General features: G+C 38.6%; 1 protein-coding gene across 2 annotated transcripts in view; it reads left to right on the forward strand.

Moving 5' to 3' along the window:
* The window catches only part of mylk3 (myosin light chain kinase 3), a 36,731-nt gene that overhangs the window by 8,196 nt on the left and 13,605 nt on the right, over positions 1 to 14,930 (forward strand). For both annotated transcript variants that reach the window (XM_026937382.3, XM_026937380.3), the window contains exons 2-6: positions 794 to 887; positions 3,092 to 3,344; positions 6,013 to 6,443; positions 8,745 to 8,850; positions 13,454 to 13,547. In XM_026937382.3, the coding sequence (XP_026793183.1) occupies positions 794 to 887; positions 3,092 to 3,344; positions 6,013 to 6,443; positions 8,745 to 8,850; positions 13,454 to 13,547 (978 nt within the window). The remainder of the gene's footprint in view (positions 1 to 793; positions 888 to 3,091; positions 3,345 to 6,012; positions 6,444 to 8,744; positions 8,851 to 13,453; positions 13,548 to 14,930) is intronic.

Below are 14,930 nucleotides of genomic sequence, written 5' to 3' on the forward strand. Positions count from 1 at the left end.
TTCTACTTACTCTTGGCAAAAGAAAGTCAGAAAGCCTTGCTCTAATTGGCAGATCTGTGGTCATACAGCGTAACCGCATTGTTAAGCGGAGTGTGTGAAAAGGCAGGCCCAGAGCGCTATAAACACTCAGGGAAAAATTATGTAGGAATGTGACTGGGAATTGTGACAGCACATAATTTGTAGCTCAGTCTCAGTCTAGTCTATGCATTTGAAAAAAGTCCTTCTGTATTGTTTTTCTGCTCATCTTGTGATTGAAGGAACACTCTATAACCAATTACTGGAAGGTCTGCATTTCCCTGCAGATTTGAGCACCCACTTGTGGAGCTAGTCTAGTAGGCATGCATACCAACTATATATATGCACATTTCTTTCTGTTTCAAGTCGCATTGTTTTAGAATGACTTCTTTTCTGATTTGCATTGCTACGTAAAACCCCTCAGACCAGTCAGAATAGTTGAATTTGATCATTTTCCTTCTGTTTTGTATTTATTTTGTGATAAGTTGGAGTTTTATCTGAGTCATCTCTGACATCTTTATCATCGTAAGAAGATTGACAGTCGAGTACAGCTAATATTAAACAAACACCTCCAGAGTCATTTTTATTCAAATGATGCCGGATACAAAATGGATGAAGATCCTTCCTCATATAATCGGTGACTTTTTTCTTATAGCCTGAGGGAAAAAATCCGAACGTCACCATGGCTTAAAGCCAGAAACGCAGCAGCAGTTTTTTTTTTTTTTTTGCTTCATCCAAAAGCAATCTGTGACATCTTTACCTTTCTTTTTTTCCCCAGAAAAATACATCAGATGATGATGCCAGAAAGGCCAAAAGCTCTCTCTGTCACACAGGAACTCAGGCTCCGGAAGAAATTAATGAGCAACCTGCAGGTAGGAGATCGAGTCTCTCACCAACGTTGGCTTTCTCAGAGGCAGAGCTTTATCGTCAATCTGGACAGTTTCCACAGGAATATTCTTCATCCGCCAGAAATACAGCTCAGCCGAGGCATTTTTGGGTTGAAAATAAGACGCGGCGATGACTGAATAATGACGAAATCTGTTGTTTAAAGCTGTGATGTGCAAATTATGAAGCCAACGTTGTTATCCAGTTGTGGGCAAAAAATTTGCATCGCCCATGGTGGTTAAATGTAAAAAAGGGAAAATGGACACCTCTATTTTACAAATTTATTGGAAAAAAGAAATGTATGTGCATGCTGTAACAATAATACAGAAAATAAATAGTTTGCAAATTAGCTTCTCGGTTTCCAGACCTGATCTGGAAGGGTACGAACAGACAAAGAAAAAGGTTGAGCTTACAAAAAAGCTATGCCAAATTCAGAAATGGAAAGGCAAAATGTCAAAATGTTTAGCTAGTTTGACACACTGTTAAATTTTTTGTGACAATAAAGAAACACAGGCTTTTGGGGGGGTTATAAGGCGAGTGCTTGTGTTTAAAGGCGGTGGTCTAGACGCTTTTGAAAAACCCCATCTGGGATTCTTCAGAGAAAATCTGGCAACCTCGGAGGCATGAACTACACTGAGGTAATTTGCCAAACTCTGAATACGAATAACTTTCCCTACATAAATATTGGCAAAGCTTTTGGACAAAGTTTGCTAACTCTGAATACGGCCCTTAAAATCTAGTTGCTATAAAAACACCTTTTAATTTGGCTTTATCATCTTCATTTTGTCTTAAAGGAGCACTGTGCAGTATATTCCCACAAATTCCTAAAGTTCTGTAGTTTAGGTATACAATCCGCAGTACACCACTGTGGGCCACAATATTAGAAGTTATTTAATAAGAGCGTAAAATGTAAAGAAACCATCTAAGGCATTTAATTCTGGATCCCTATGTTTAGGACTATTACTGACAAATGGATTAAAGTTTCATTGCCATAACACTTTCTTTGTATTTTATAATGAGAATTCAGTGCCAGAGCTTCTACAATGCAGTGTCCTACATGATCATCAGTCAGGTACTGAGCAGAACAGAGCCTTTAACACTGCTCTCCATGTGTGCTGAGTTGCCCAGTGATAATGCTAGAGGTGGGCGATAGAAAAAAATACAACGGGAAGCTTTGCATGCAATGCAGGTCCTCTGAAAGGTTGGAATTTGTCATGTGACATGTGACACCTACAGTAGGGGAAACTGGATACCACTGACACGGGGAGAAGAAAACTTAACCTCAGCATGTAAAGGTGCTTTAAGCTCAGTTGCTAAAAAGATCTGCCAGATGCTAAAGATTTTTCAAGTGTGATTTATTGCTGCTCACATCATGCTCACACTAACAGTCTTATAAAAGTCAAAAATGAGTGAATCAGCAGCACGTCCTTATCAGCAGAGCTAATTCTAGAGACTGTGACAGCTCCACATTTATCATTATTTTAGGAATCAGTATGGCAGCAACACGAACAGTGCTTATTGAATTTAGTATAAAATGTACGTGGGTTATTATCTTGAATCAGAGCCTGCAGCAATCTTTAATTTAAACCTCTAGATTTCTAAATTGTAATGTATTTCCTGTAATAAAGTACATTTTTATGAGCTAAAAGTAATTTTAATATATGATATATAACATTTATTTCTAATAGGGTAATCAAGCAATCTTCAGTGTCCGCAAGAAAGTTTTTCTTTTTTCCAAACACTAATTAAAATAAACATGTAATAAAAGCAGTAAAAGGTTTGACGTGTATGCATCAATATTGTTATTATACACATAAACCCACTTACTGTACACATCAATCCTGTTGCTGTACACGTCAGTATTGTTAGTGTACAGTAACAGGGTTGAAGTGTACAGTAAAAGGGTGTATGTGAACAGTGACAGGATTGACGTGTACAGTAACAATATTGACTTGTACAGTAAAAGTGTTAATGTGAACAGTAACAGAGTTGATGTGTACAGTAACAGAGTTGATGTGTACAGTAACATCTGTTCATGTAAAGTACATTTGAAAATGGATTTGCATTCATATTGCTTCTTTTGCTCATAACCGACGTTAAAATTAGATTTATTTATTTATTTAAAATCAATTTTACAATGACATTGCTTTAAATTTGTAACTCTGCCACTGATTCACTTTTCCTTCTACAGTCCCACACAAGCATCTTGAGCATAAAGTCAAGTCTCCGGCTCTTGGTTCCGCTCCAGCTCTAACAGAGGAGGTTCCAGTTCCTAAATCCCAGCGCAGGCCGAAGGAGGTGACCCTGAAGAGCAGAGAGCCTGGCCGAGTCCAGGCCTTCGCTCCTGAGAGCCCCAATGAGTCTGAAGTGCCCGAAGTGAGTGAAGATCATAAAGTCTTGCCTGCAGAGACCGTCTCCGTGACAGAAGCTTCTCAGCTCGAGAGGTGAGCCTGTAAAATCTAAACGATTCAGTCTAGCGGAACTGATTCTCCTAAACCCCAGTGCTGCAGGGATCTAGGTTCTACCTCGTCTGCTCTGACACACTCGCTTTAGCTCATCAGCTGCTAATCGCTTCCTTCATGTGTTCAGTCAGGAATGACTGAACCGAGTTCATGGCATTTTCTCCCAGATGGGATTTAGAAATGTCTAAGACGTTAAAGGTTTTACCTTTAAACACTCATTAATGGAACTTTCTGCGGTGTTACATCACAGCATGCTCTGTTCTTCTCAAAGAATTAGCGGGATAAAAGTGGGCTTTGGTTTTACGTTTGTAGTAAGCAGAGGTCGGTAACATGGGATAAAGAACAATAGTGTAGTTACTAAATCAGTGAGAGTGAGAGTAGCACCTTACTCATTACGCAAGGTCAGATTTATATATTTTTAGAATTAGATCTTGTCACAGAAACCGGACTGTTGAAGATTGGAAAAGCATCGTTTGTTCTTTTTCTGATCTTCAGTTTGGGTGAGTCTGTGTCCACTGTAGCCTCAGATTCCTGTTCTTGGCTGAGAGAAGTGTTTACTGCTGTTTCTACATGTTGTGCCTTCTGCGATGCTTTTCTGCTCACCGCGGTTGTAAAGAGTGGTTATTGAGTTACTGTGGCCTTCCTGTCACTTTGAACCAATCTGAGTGTTCTCCTCTGACCTCTCTCATCAACAAGGTGTTTCTGCCCGCAGAACTGCCAGATGTTTTTTTGTTTGCGCAACATTCTGTGAAAGTAAATTCTAGAGATGATTATGTGTGAAAAGCTCAGGAGACCAGCAGTTTCTGAAATCCTCAAGCTGGCACTGAGATCACTGAGATCACTGAGATCACTGAGATTTTTTCCCCGTTCTGATGTTTGATGTGAACATTAGCTGAAGCTCACGACCCGTATCTGCATGATGTCTTCCTCTAGTCTTCCTCCGGCTTTCAGACTGGTGCCAAAAACACGCTAATGAAGGAGTCAGCATTGTGCTCCTGTCATTTGTCCCTTACTCATAACGAAGCCACCAGGTTGTCATGAGTTTGACAGAGCAAATGATTTTAAAAGCGAGTCAGCTCTCAGATGTTAGTTTTCTCTCTCTCACACACACTAATACATGCTGTTTATAATGAAAGTACGTTGTAATAACATAGCAGCTGCTGTCTTCACACACACACACACACACACACACACAGACACACACACACTGACCACATCAATGGAAAATCAGTAGAAATTTATTGTGGTCATACTGTATACTGCATTTGAGAGGCTTATTGTAATTCCACTGCAGCAGAACACAGAAATAAAAATAAAATCTAAGCAAGCATCATCTCAGAGGAGAGAACATGCACGTATACTCACACGTACACACACGAACTCACACATCCACAGTGATGTATTGTTGCATTGTTTGGAGTGTTTGGAGAGGCACATCACACTCAGACTGATTGCATGCCTTTATTTGATGTATTACTGAAACTTGAAACGTGCAGATGATACGTGAACAACAAAGGCTTCTGTCACTCACGCTCGAGGATGGATGTGTTTTTGTGAGGAGCGAGGAGACCTTTACATCATGTTCCTGTGCACTTTCCGTGTGCTTTCTGATGACTGGGGAGATTGCTCAAGCCGCCGCTGGTTCACAACACAAAGGAACTTTAAAAGCCCCTAAATCGTTGTAAAATTTCTATGAAATTGCAGTGATGCAATTCTCTGTGTCCCTTTTTGTCCTTTGTAAAGGTGTCTCATTGTTATGATGTATGTGATTTAAGGACATTCAGGCAAACATAGCCTGGGGTCGGATGAATTAGAAGTTCCTGAATGAGGGGTTAAAGGCCATTGACTTGATTTTCAGGAGGTTTTTTAGGAACTAAAGAGTTTCCTGAACTCTCCTGAAAAAGAAGTCTTTGCAGATTTCCTGTTCTGCTTTCTCATCTCATTCCAGGAACTGTGTAAAGCAAAAGTGTCGCAGAAACATTTCACTTTGCTCGCTATGTCACGCTGCTTCTACGCATGTTTCCGTTTCATTTTCAGAAACTCACTAACTTTTACTGCTTTTCCATCACAGGAACCTTTTCTGTCACCTTTCACAGGAATGTTTTTTGGAAACCAATAACAAAAAAAAGCTATATAAAAATGTCTTTTTTTTTCTGAACTTTATTCTATAAAACCTCCATAAAAAAGTTCCTTTGTTCCTGAAAACGTTCCTGCAGTGTAAATGTGTTTTCGTAGAGAAATTAACACTTGTTTAAAAGGTTTTTTTACATCTTCAACATCCAGCCTTTGTGTGTTAATATGCTTGTTTTCTCTCAACTAGCCCACTGTTTAATGAGATGCAAACCTAAGGTGTAGTTCATGAGGAAAGGAGCGAGGCTGAGGGCTGCTGCATGTAGCTATCGCTAATTACGCTAAAATATTCCGAGTGAAAGGAATACCACAGCTCATTTCATCTGAGCAGAGCAAACTCAGAGTTCCTGACAGTTTATCTCCTGCTAATTGGCAGTTCTAATTCACTCCAGTGGTCATGTCCTGCTGCTTTCTGCCAATTTGCATGGAGTTCTTTAGACCAAGCTTTAATGTGTATAAGTGAGATAAGAACCGTGTTGAAAGATTATTAAACTAATTATTTGGATTATTGTATTTCTAGTAAAACCCCAGAAACCCACAGTGCCCCTGGGCGGACGGACGTTTCTGCAGCCGCTGTCCCGCTGACTGTGGACTCTTTAATTAAAAAAGAGGAGCCCAAGCAGAAGAGAGCACGTGAGCAAAAAACTAGAGAAGTCCCTAAAGCCGAGCCATGTCACGCCACAGAGCCGAATCTGCCAATCACAGAAAACTTGGAACAGAAGGAGACAGCTGCTCTGGAAACTCCACAGCTGAGAGAAGCTGAGTGCGATCCAAAACCCCAACCACTCACCCGGAAAACTAACACCGAGACTGCAGATGTGGTTCTGGAAAAGCCTAAAACACCCCAGAACAAATCCGAGCCTTCAAAACACGTCGAAGCGGCAAGTTCTGCACCACAGACCGAGGATAATTCGAAATCTGAAGGCCTGGATTTACAGTTTCCTATCATTGGTGCGTAAAAAAAAAAATGTTTTGGAAATAATTCAGCCAGAAATGAACACAGATTTCCACCTAAAGGTGCATCAGGAATTATTTGTCAAAATTTGGTAGGATTAGGTCTCTAGCGCTCAAATAGTTAGAGTTGATTAAGATTTGAATGAGTTGTTTTTACTCCTTGACCACATCCCCCATTCCCACCCATGTACAAAAAGCTCCGCCCCCATAACCTACAGTGGTTCAACTAGAGTTAGCATTAGCAAACCCGAGTTTTAACACTATAAATAAGCAAAATCTTTCTTATACTGATTCATAAGGATGTTCCTTTCCTTTTTTTTTTTATAATAAGCTTGTAATATGAGCTCTAAGCTCTAATATTAGCATGGTAGCATTGCTAGCTATTTATTCCTGTCAAGGAAAAGTGTAGAGAATTCTGCATCCTTCACCTGAAATAAATGACTCCATCTTGGAGAAGCACTGCCAGTGTTTATTCTGCTGTGGTTTTGCTGCTTTTATTGCAGTTAAGTATTTTTCAAATCACAGAGCGAATTATCAGGCTGCGCTGGGAGCTTGCTGATTTCTAAGATGGCGGCAGAGTAAAGATTCAAGATTCAAGATTCAAAGAACTTTATTAATCCCAGGGGGAAATTGCTTTGCCATGTTACAATTGCTCTCAAGAAAGAAAGAAAGAAAGAAAGAAAGAAAAATAAATATATACCTATACAGTATATATATATATATATATATATATATATATATATATATATATATATATATATATATATATACACAAAAATGAAAAAAGTAAATCAATACATTAAAAATGAATAGGTAAACATACAAATAATGATGTAGAACTGTACCAGTGAAGATGATAGTTTAGATCAGGTGTGAAGTTAATTGAAGTGCAACGGAATGACAGATGTTGAGTATTAAGTCCAGTGTGGTAACGGTAATTAAGTACAGTAGTTATATACTATGTATTGCACGCTAATCTTAGTATAATCTTAGAAGGGGAGTTGTCTATAAAATGACTGACAGGAAGTCCATCTAAACACAAACAAGCACTCCAGACCATAACACAGTTTTCTATTTGGGTTTTCTCAGCCATGTAATACACTTGTGCTGTGGTCATGGCTCAAAGCATTATTTTTTATCTTGTTCTAAATAATTTCCACATTATTAGTATTAGCAAGAAACAAACAAAAAAATTGACTATTGCACCTTTAACACAAATGTAGTCAATCACACGAGACATGTTTGATGTCTGAATTTGCCTCTTTTTAACTTTGTGCTTTTTAACTAATGTTGTTAAAAAGAAAAGGACGCTTATAGCCACCAGTTTAGCATTTTGCACAGTTTAGCGTCTAGTCAATTAGCATTGGGGAGTTGTGGACTTGCTTCCTACCTCACCACAGTCTGGTGTCAGACTTGGCTCAGGTTCCTCCAGTGGAAATGTAGCTAAAGTTCATGGGTTCATGAAAAAGAACATACACAAAGTTCATGGGTTGGAGAAAAGGTTACTGAAAATGTTTCTGAGTTCACAACGAAGAACATACTTTCCTAAAAATGTCCTAGGGCTCTAAAAATGGTTTCTGAGTTCCTGTAAATGTTTCTGGTTTCCAGAAGAAGACCATAAGTTCTTAAAAGGTCCTACATTTCTAAAAAAAACAAACAAAAGTTCGAAGTAGAACATACGTTCCTAAAATGGTTTCTGAAAAAGGTTTCCGATTTCCTGTAAAAGATTCTTGTAAAAAAGTTCTTGAAGAAGATTTCTAAAATGTCCTGGGTTTCTACAGAAATGAAAGTGTATCAGAATGAGCACATTAATATAAACATTGTGGAGTGGTGCAGCTGCTCTACTGTCACATGTGCTCTTATAGAAAATTAATCACCAGCAATCAGAATAATGCGTTCAACAGCGCTGTGGTGGAAATCACTTTATACTCTCCAGGACCTGCATCTTTACAAAGAGGAAAGTTTATCATTTGGATGTTTTAAATTAAAATGCCATGTGATGTGTTCAAACTTAAATCTGTGACAGAGATGAATCAGATAAATTGGCACACTTTGTTAGCAGCTGCACCTTCCAAGCATTCGATAGGTCATTAGCTGGAATCTGAGATATCGCTTGTGATTGTAACCGTAACAACAGCAGGGTTCTGTCAAAGCTCCTGATGCTAATGTGAAAACTGTTCTGTTCCATTAGTCGCTGTAAACCGAGTCCCTGACGTCACCTGTCACCTTTCACACCTTGCCAAGTCATAGTCAGCTATTTCACAGCTATTCCACTTCTCTTCTTTTTTTTTTTTCCAGATGATTGCCCCCCTCGACCTGCTCCGTTCGAGCACCGCATCGTCAGCGCCAAGCAGGTTCCCATCGGCTCCTATTACACAGTGGAACCCAACGGGTTGCTCGGAGGGTGAGTGTGTTTCAGCATCTCTCCTCCTGACTACAGCATGAATATGTCTACTGCAGTGTGTATGTTTCTGACTCTACAGGGGAACCCTTAAAGGTTCTGTGTAGAACCATGCAGAGATTATTTCTCTATTCAAAAGAGTTTTTAGGTAGAACTCCTACAGGAAGACACAGACAAAGACACTTACCATCAGATAAGGATGTCTGGTTTAACATTCTTATCTTCAAAAACCCATCAAATGCATACACTTAGAATATTGTTTAAAGTATTTGTTTTATATTTATTTTTTGTATGGATCTTTACAAATAGTTATGGTGGCATGGAACAGTTTTTGTAGCGTGTTAACATCAGCTACATACATCATACCATGCGCTCTTGTAGCACAAATAAAGTGCACCATGCTGTTGAAATCTGGATTCTGGTTGGTCGGAAGGTGTTGATTAATTCTCTAATATCGTTTCTATAGTAACAGCTCAATCACAGGGACTTGTACGGCTGACACTCCACATAGACAAATAAAAAAAAAAAATCACTGATATGGTGAAGTTAACTTCTTTAAGGAGTTAAATGTTTATTTTACTTTTATGGAAGGAGTCTCCAGTGTCAGTGCTTTGTAACAGTCAGAGGGAAAACTGTAACTTTCAGACATCTTCAGGACGGAGGAGTTTACACTTTACCGTTTCTCGGTAACATGGCAAGCTGTATTTTTTTGTCTTATCAACTTTGAGAGAGAGGAAAAAGAGGCTGGAGAGGGAACAACTGTTTACAGCTGCTATAGCATAAGTGAGGAACTAACTTGTATTGTAGGCAATTCCATAAAATGTAACGAGAAACTAGAAATGAGAAAAAAGTATGATGTGTCATTGTTTAATAAATAAAAAAACATTGTAATCGTTGGCAAATTGCTGTGGTATAAGAGGAATAAAACACTTTAGGACATGCTGTTATTGGACAATAATCAACTTTGGGGTGGTATTTATTTATTTATTTATTTATTTATTTATTTCTGTAGAGTTCCTAACTGGTAATTATGAGTGTGATTTTTACAGGTAGGAAAATTATCAGTACCTTAATTCTGACATCAGTTTTCAGATCCTAATGTTAAAGGAAATTACGAACTAAATTCAGATATTCAGTCTCTGTGTTTTTTCTGTAAACTGTATAAATGACAAACTGTAGCTAACGTTTATGTGAATGATAAACTTTCCATGATTAAGCAAGGATTATCGTGGAGTTTTTATACTAGTCCTACAATATTTTAATATTTTAATATGTGCTATTACAGTGGAAAGGTCAGCATGCGGCCCTGAAAGACCAGGTTACAGAAGGTTATATTAACTAGCCTGCTGGGTTCTGCATCAATCTTTTATAAGCAGATGAGTGGAGGATTAACTTGTTCCAGGGTCATGGAATGAGGGAACGTGATTCAAAGCAAGGAAACTAATCTGCGAAATGTGGGTTTGTCCAGCTGCTACGTGAACTGACTCACTCGTATTCATCAGTGATGTAACTGCAGGATGAAACTTATTCAATGGAAACTTGGAAAAAAGAGCAGTGACCCAAGGCACACTGCCACAGACTTATTCAGGAACAAAACTCCAAAGTTCTTGGTTTTTTGAATAAATTCCTGAACCTGAACTGCACTCAGCTGGATTTCAAAAAGTCCCTGAAGCATGTAGAAACCAAAAAATGTATTACAGGCAGTGCATCATGGGAAGGGAGCTACTGTATGTAGTTGACTTCATGAGTTCAGTTGCAATGAGTTTCAATTCAATTACATTACACTTGTACTTATATAGCACTTTCAACACTGGACATTGACACAAAGCACCTTTACACAAATCCAGGTATAAAATTTACACTAAAATTTTAAACTTATCACTAATGAGCAGGCCAGAGATGATGATGGCAAGGAAAACCTGCCTGAGATGACAAGAGGAAGAAACCTGGAGAGTTTTCTCAAAAAGAGAACCCATCATCTTCTGAGTGACACCAAACAGTGTGATTATAAATCATTTCTCTTCTTTCTTCAACATATTTTTAGGTGAATAACTTTTTGGTGTTCATTCTTCAACATATTTTTTGGTGTAGTTGATGGAGTTCACTTGATATTCTGCACTAAGGGTTGCATCAATACATTTTTTTCCAAACTGACTACATGTTTTTTTGGTATTCATCCATATTGATACTTTCAGAATGAGTAAATACTTAATGTTAATCAAACAGGGGCATCATGAAAATTTTTATTTAGCTCTGTTTGTGTAGGTCGCTGCAGTGTGCTGGTAGCAATCAACACCTTATGCTGAGTTTTATATGTAAGTTGTTATGATGTTTAAACAGTGTTTATAATAGAGAGAGTGAAGATGGCCGCCCTGAATGTGAAGAACAGTATCAGTGAGCGTGAACGTTAAAAACAAGTGCTACTGTATGTGTTGTGAATTGCACCTCGACTCATGAGCAAAGTGTAGGTGTGCCTCAGTGCTCGGCGTCTCTGCACACTCACGTGTGAAAAACTTTGTGTGTGTGCAATTAACGGCACACTTTTTAACGGGTCAGCCGTCCTCGTGCTCTCTATTACACATACTTTTTAAACACCATAGAGATGGTTTTTTATCACGTTACATCTATTGTTGGAAGATGCTGTAGTTCCTCCTCTTGATATTTTTACAGACCACACTGGAGCACAATATCTGACCTACAGAACTGTGCAAAAGTCTTGGCACCCTATTTTTTTAGTACAAATTTTGTTATAGATGTTTATTTTCTGACTTCTACATTATTGATTCAGTACAAAAACATGTTAGATTTCCAAACATTAGTTTTCCAGCACAAAATGAAATGTTACAGAAGAATGTTTGTATGTCAGTAAAGAAAGCAGCAGATTCCATAAGAGACACTTTTCAGATAAAAACATAATGAAGGCTGCTGGGTTTCGCTGCAGAAATAAGAAGCGAGTCGACAGTCAAAGTCTCCAGAAGAACTGTTTATAGCTCTTTATAGTATTTTTTTTTTATGTAGAAACATTTAATTTCATTATTTTTGAAGGCATCTTTGCTCTACAGCATTTCTTTGCGTGTGCCTAAGACTTTTCACAGTACTGTACACCTGATACCAGTATCAGTATCAGTATCAGAACATCACTATTCTGCACTTTAACCTTACAGTCGGTGTTTTATTTCACATTCAGTGCATTACAGGATACAGACAACTTAAACAGTGTCACAGCTCCATACTTACAAGCTGCACTGTATCTCAGTCCTATAGACTGACATGAATGTGCAAATTTGTTGCATTTAGAGCTACTGTAATCCTTTGCACATCCTATATAATCTGTTTATTTCTCTAAAGCTGCTGTACATTAGTAGCCTGCCTCCCTTTCAGACCCTCCGAGTGTGTGATAAGGCCTCACCAGTGGGTAATTATAGTTTTGTGCTATCAATACACTGTCAACTTGGCATTCACCCATTTGCGTCCTCTGACAATAGCAATGCAGATAAAGGCCTACAGAGATAAATATGTAGGCGTCGGGGAGGGACAGGGGGTGGAGAAGAGGTCGGGGCTGCTGATAGCTTGCGGAGGGGCAGATAGGAGCGTGGAGTTGAATAACTGGCGTACACAGAGTACAGAGACTAATCCCCCCCCAATAGGGCACAAATAAGTGCTGGGCTTGTTTCTGACTTGTCATGGACAGAGTTTATTTTGGGCTGTTGTTGACTCACACTCTACTTTATGCTGAAAGGAACACAGAGTGAGCTTTTGGCTAAAAAAATTTCCCAGTGAAAATATATTCGAATGTACACACCTGTTAGTTTTGACGTTTTGCTCCAGCTATCAGGTCAGTATACGAGGGTAAAAAGCTTTGAATAGAACATTATATAAAATTGCAGTGATAGAGCATATTTATATTTAAATTCCACCTTCATATGTTAGTGGGCAGGGCCTATGGGTACAGGGTCTGTCTAGAGGTTTATGTGGAGCGTTCGGCATATTAGTTGTTACTATAGGAACAATAATGTATTAGAACAAGTGCATTAATCTAAACCTGTGATATGTAGCTGCGCTACTGTCAGAGCTGCTGTTAAAGAAAGTTCAATAAAATTTTCTTTAAAATAAAAAAATTAATGAAAATCTGTGAAAACATCCCTTACCTGGTGACCTTGTCTTTAGATACATTATTTATATAAATGCATGTGCTTGGCTGCAAAAGAGGATCTCTGGTGGTTCATGTTTTTATGCCACTGCAGCTAGGTCTTTGGTTTGTAAATGCGTCTGTCTGAGATTCTCGTTAGTGCGATATCTCAAGATCGAGTGGTTGAATGTTTGTTTGATTTATATGGAAGTACATTTTAAGGGTATATGATGAGTATAAATTAGTACTTGTTATTACTGGAGGCATCCCCATCCACGCTGTTGGTATCGTTCATAAGTCGATCGGATCTTCTACAGTATTTTTAATCTGCTGAAATACTTTGCTACGTCCGTAAAGCATTACCAGCATCACCACAGCTGGCAGCTAGCTTCTTGTTATGCTGCATTGACGGTGTATGCAGAATGATGACCTGTTTTCTAATAAGCGCTGTGTGTTTTCTGCTCGCTGTCTCTACAGGGGGCGTTTTGGCCAGGTTCATAAGTGTGCTGAGCTCTCTTCAGGTCTCACTCTGGCTGCCAAGATTATAAAAGTGAAGGGGATGAAAGAAAGGGTGAGTGAAAAAAAAAAAACACAAACCAAAGCAACACCCCCCTCTCCACCTTCACATCTTCACTCTCTCTCTTTCAAAGGCAGCTTTTATGTGAAAGTCCACTGGCTGTCTTACTACAGCCTTACTCCTGCCTTTATTCTCTCTCTCTCTCTCTCTCTCTCTCTCTCTCTCTCTCCTTCTGCTCCAATCTGTTCCTCGCTATGTCCCAGTGACCAGATTTATGATTCATGACGACTCTTAAGAAGTCGTACTAGCCCGCGGCAGTATACAAATCCATATAAACTCAAGCTGTAAAACATAAAGCTGTAGGGTTCTTCATAATGGAACAGCATGAAAAATTCATAATATGAGACACAAACATTGTACATCCCATTCTTGTGGGTTTCAGTACAGCGCTGTATCTGTAACTTCTGGAGTAGATTTTGCGAAGAAGACAACATTAAATGCCATAGAATGCGAGGGTTCAGTTATTCGATTTGTTAAAATTAGTGTTACAGTGTTAAAATTAAACTTCCTCCCATTTTCACCTCTTTAATACCTGTTTTAAGCAGGGGATAAAACACTGCGCTGTTATAGGAAAATAATCAACAACAGGATGTAACATCATGTCCCAAACTATTTTATTCCTCTTATACCACTCCATTTTTATCAGCAGTTACACTTTTTAATTAATAAAGACTAACATATCATACTTTTAAAATTTAATGTGGTGGAAACAAGTTCCTATTCTTACTTACAGAACAGCAGCTATAAACACTCGTTTTCTTCTACTGAAAGTAATAAGGCAAAATTAAATAAAAACACAGCTTGTCATGTTACCAGAAAACCTCAAAGCATAAACTACTCTGTCCTTAAAGTTACAGCTTTACCTCTGACTCATACAAAGCGCTGATACTGGAGACTCCTTCCATAAATAAGGATTTAAATAAACGCCCCATTACAGAAAATTTCATCATATCAACGATTACACATGTTTTTTAATCGGTTTATGTGGAGTGTCCACCTGTGAATGATGTGTTACTATAGAAACGATAATGTATTAGAACAAGCGCATTAATATAAACATGGGATTTGCAGCTGCACTGCTGTCAGAGCTGCTGTTATAGAAAATTAGAAAATTAATCAGCACCTTCTGATCATTCAGAATCCAGATCTCAACAGCGCAGTGGTGTAAGTAACACTAAGCTGGGATGCCAGCATATGGCCATACACATAACATTTTTTCTTGAGCATCTGTAGAAAAGTCTCACACACACACACACACACACACACACACACACACACACACACACACTCACACAAATTGGTTATGAATCTGCCCTGCTTGTCTTGATGTTAGAGAGCCAAAGAGAGCAGAAGATTAGAAGAGATGACCCAGTCCTT

Source organism: Pangasianodon hypophthalmus, chromosome 25 (assembly GCF_027358585.1).
Source record: "Pangasianodon hypophthalmus isolate fPanHyp1 chromosome 25, fPanHyp1.pri, whole genome shotgun sequence".
Lineage (NCBI taxonomy): Eukaryota > Metazoa > Chordata > Actinopteri > Siluriformes > Pangasiidae > Pangasianodon > Pangasianodon hypophthalmus.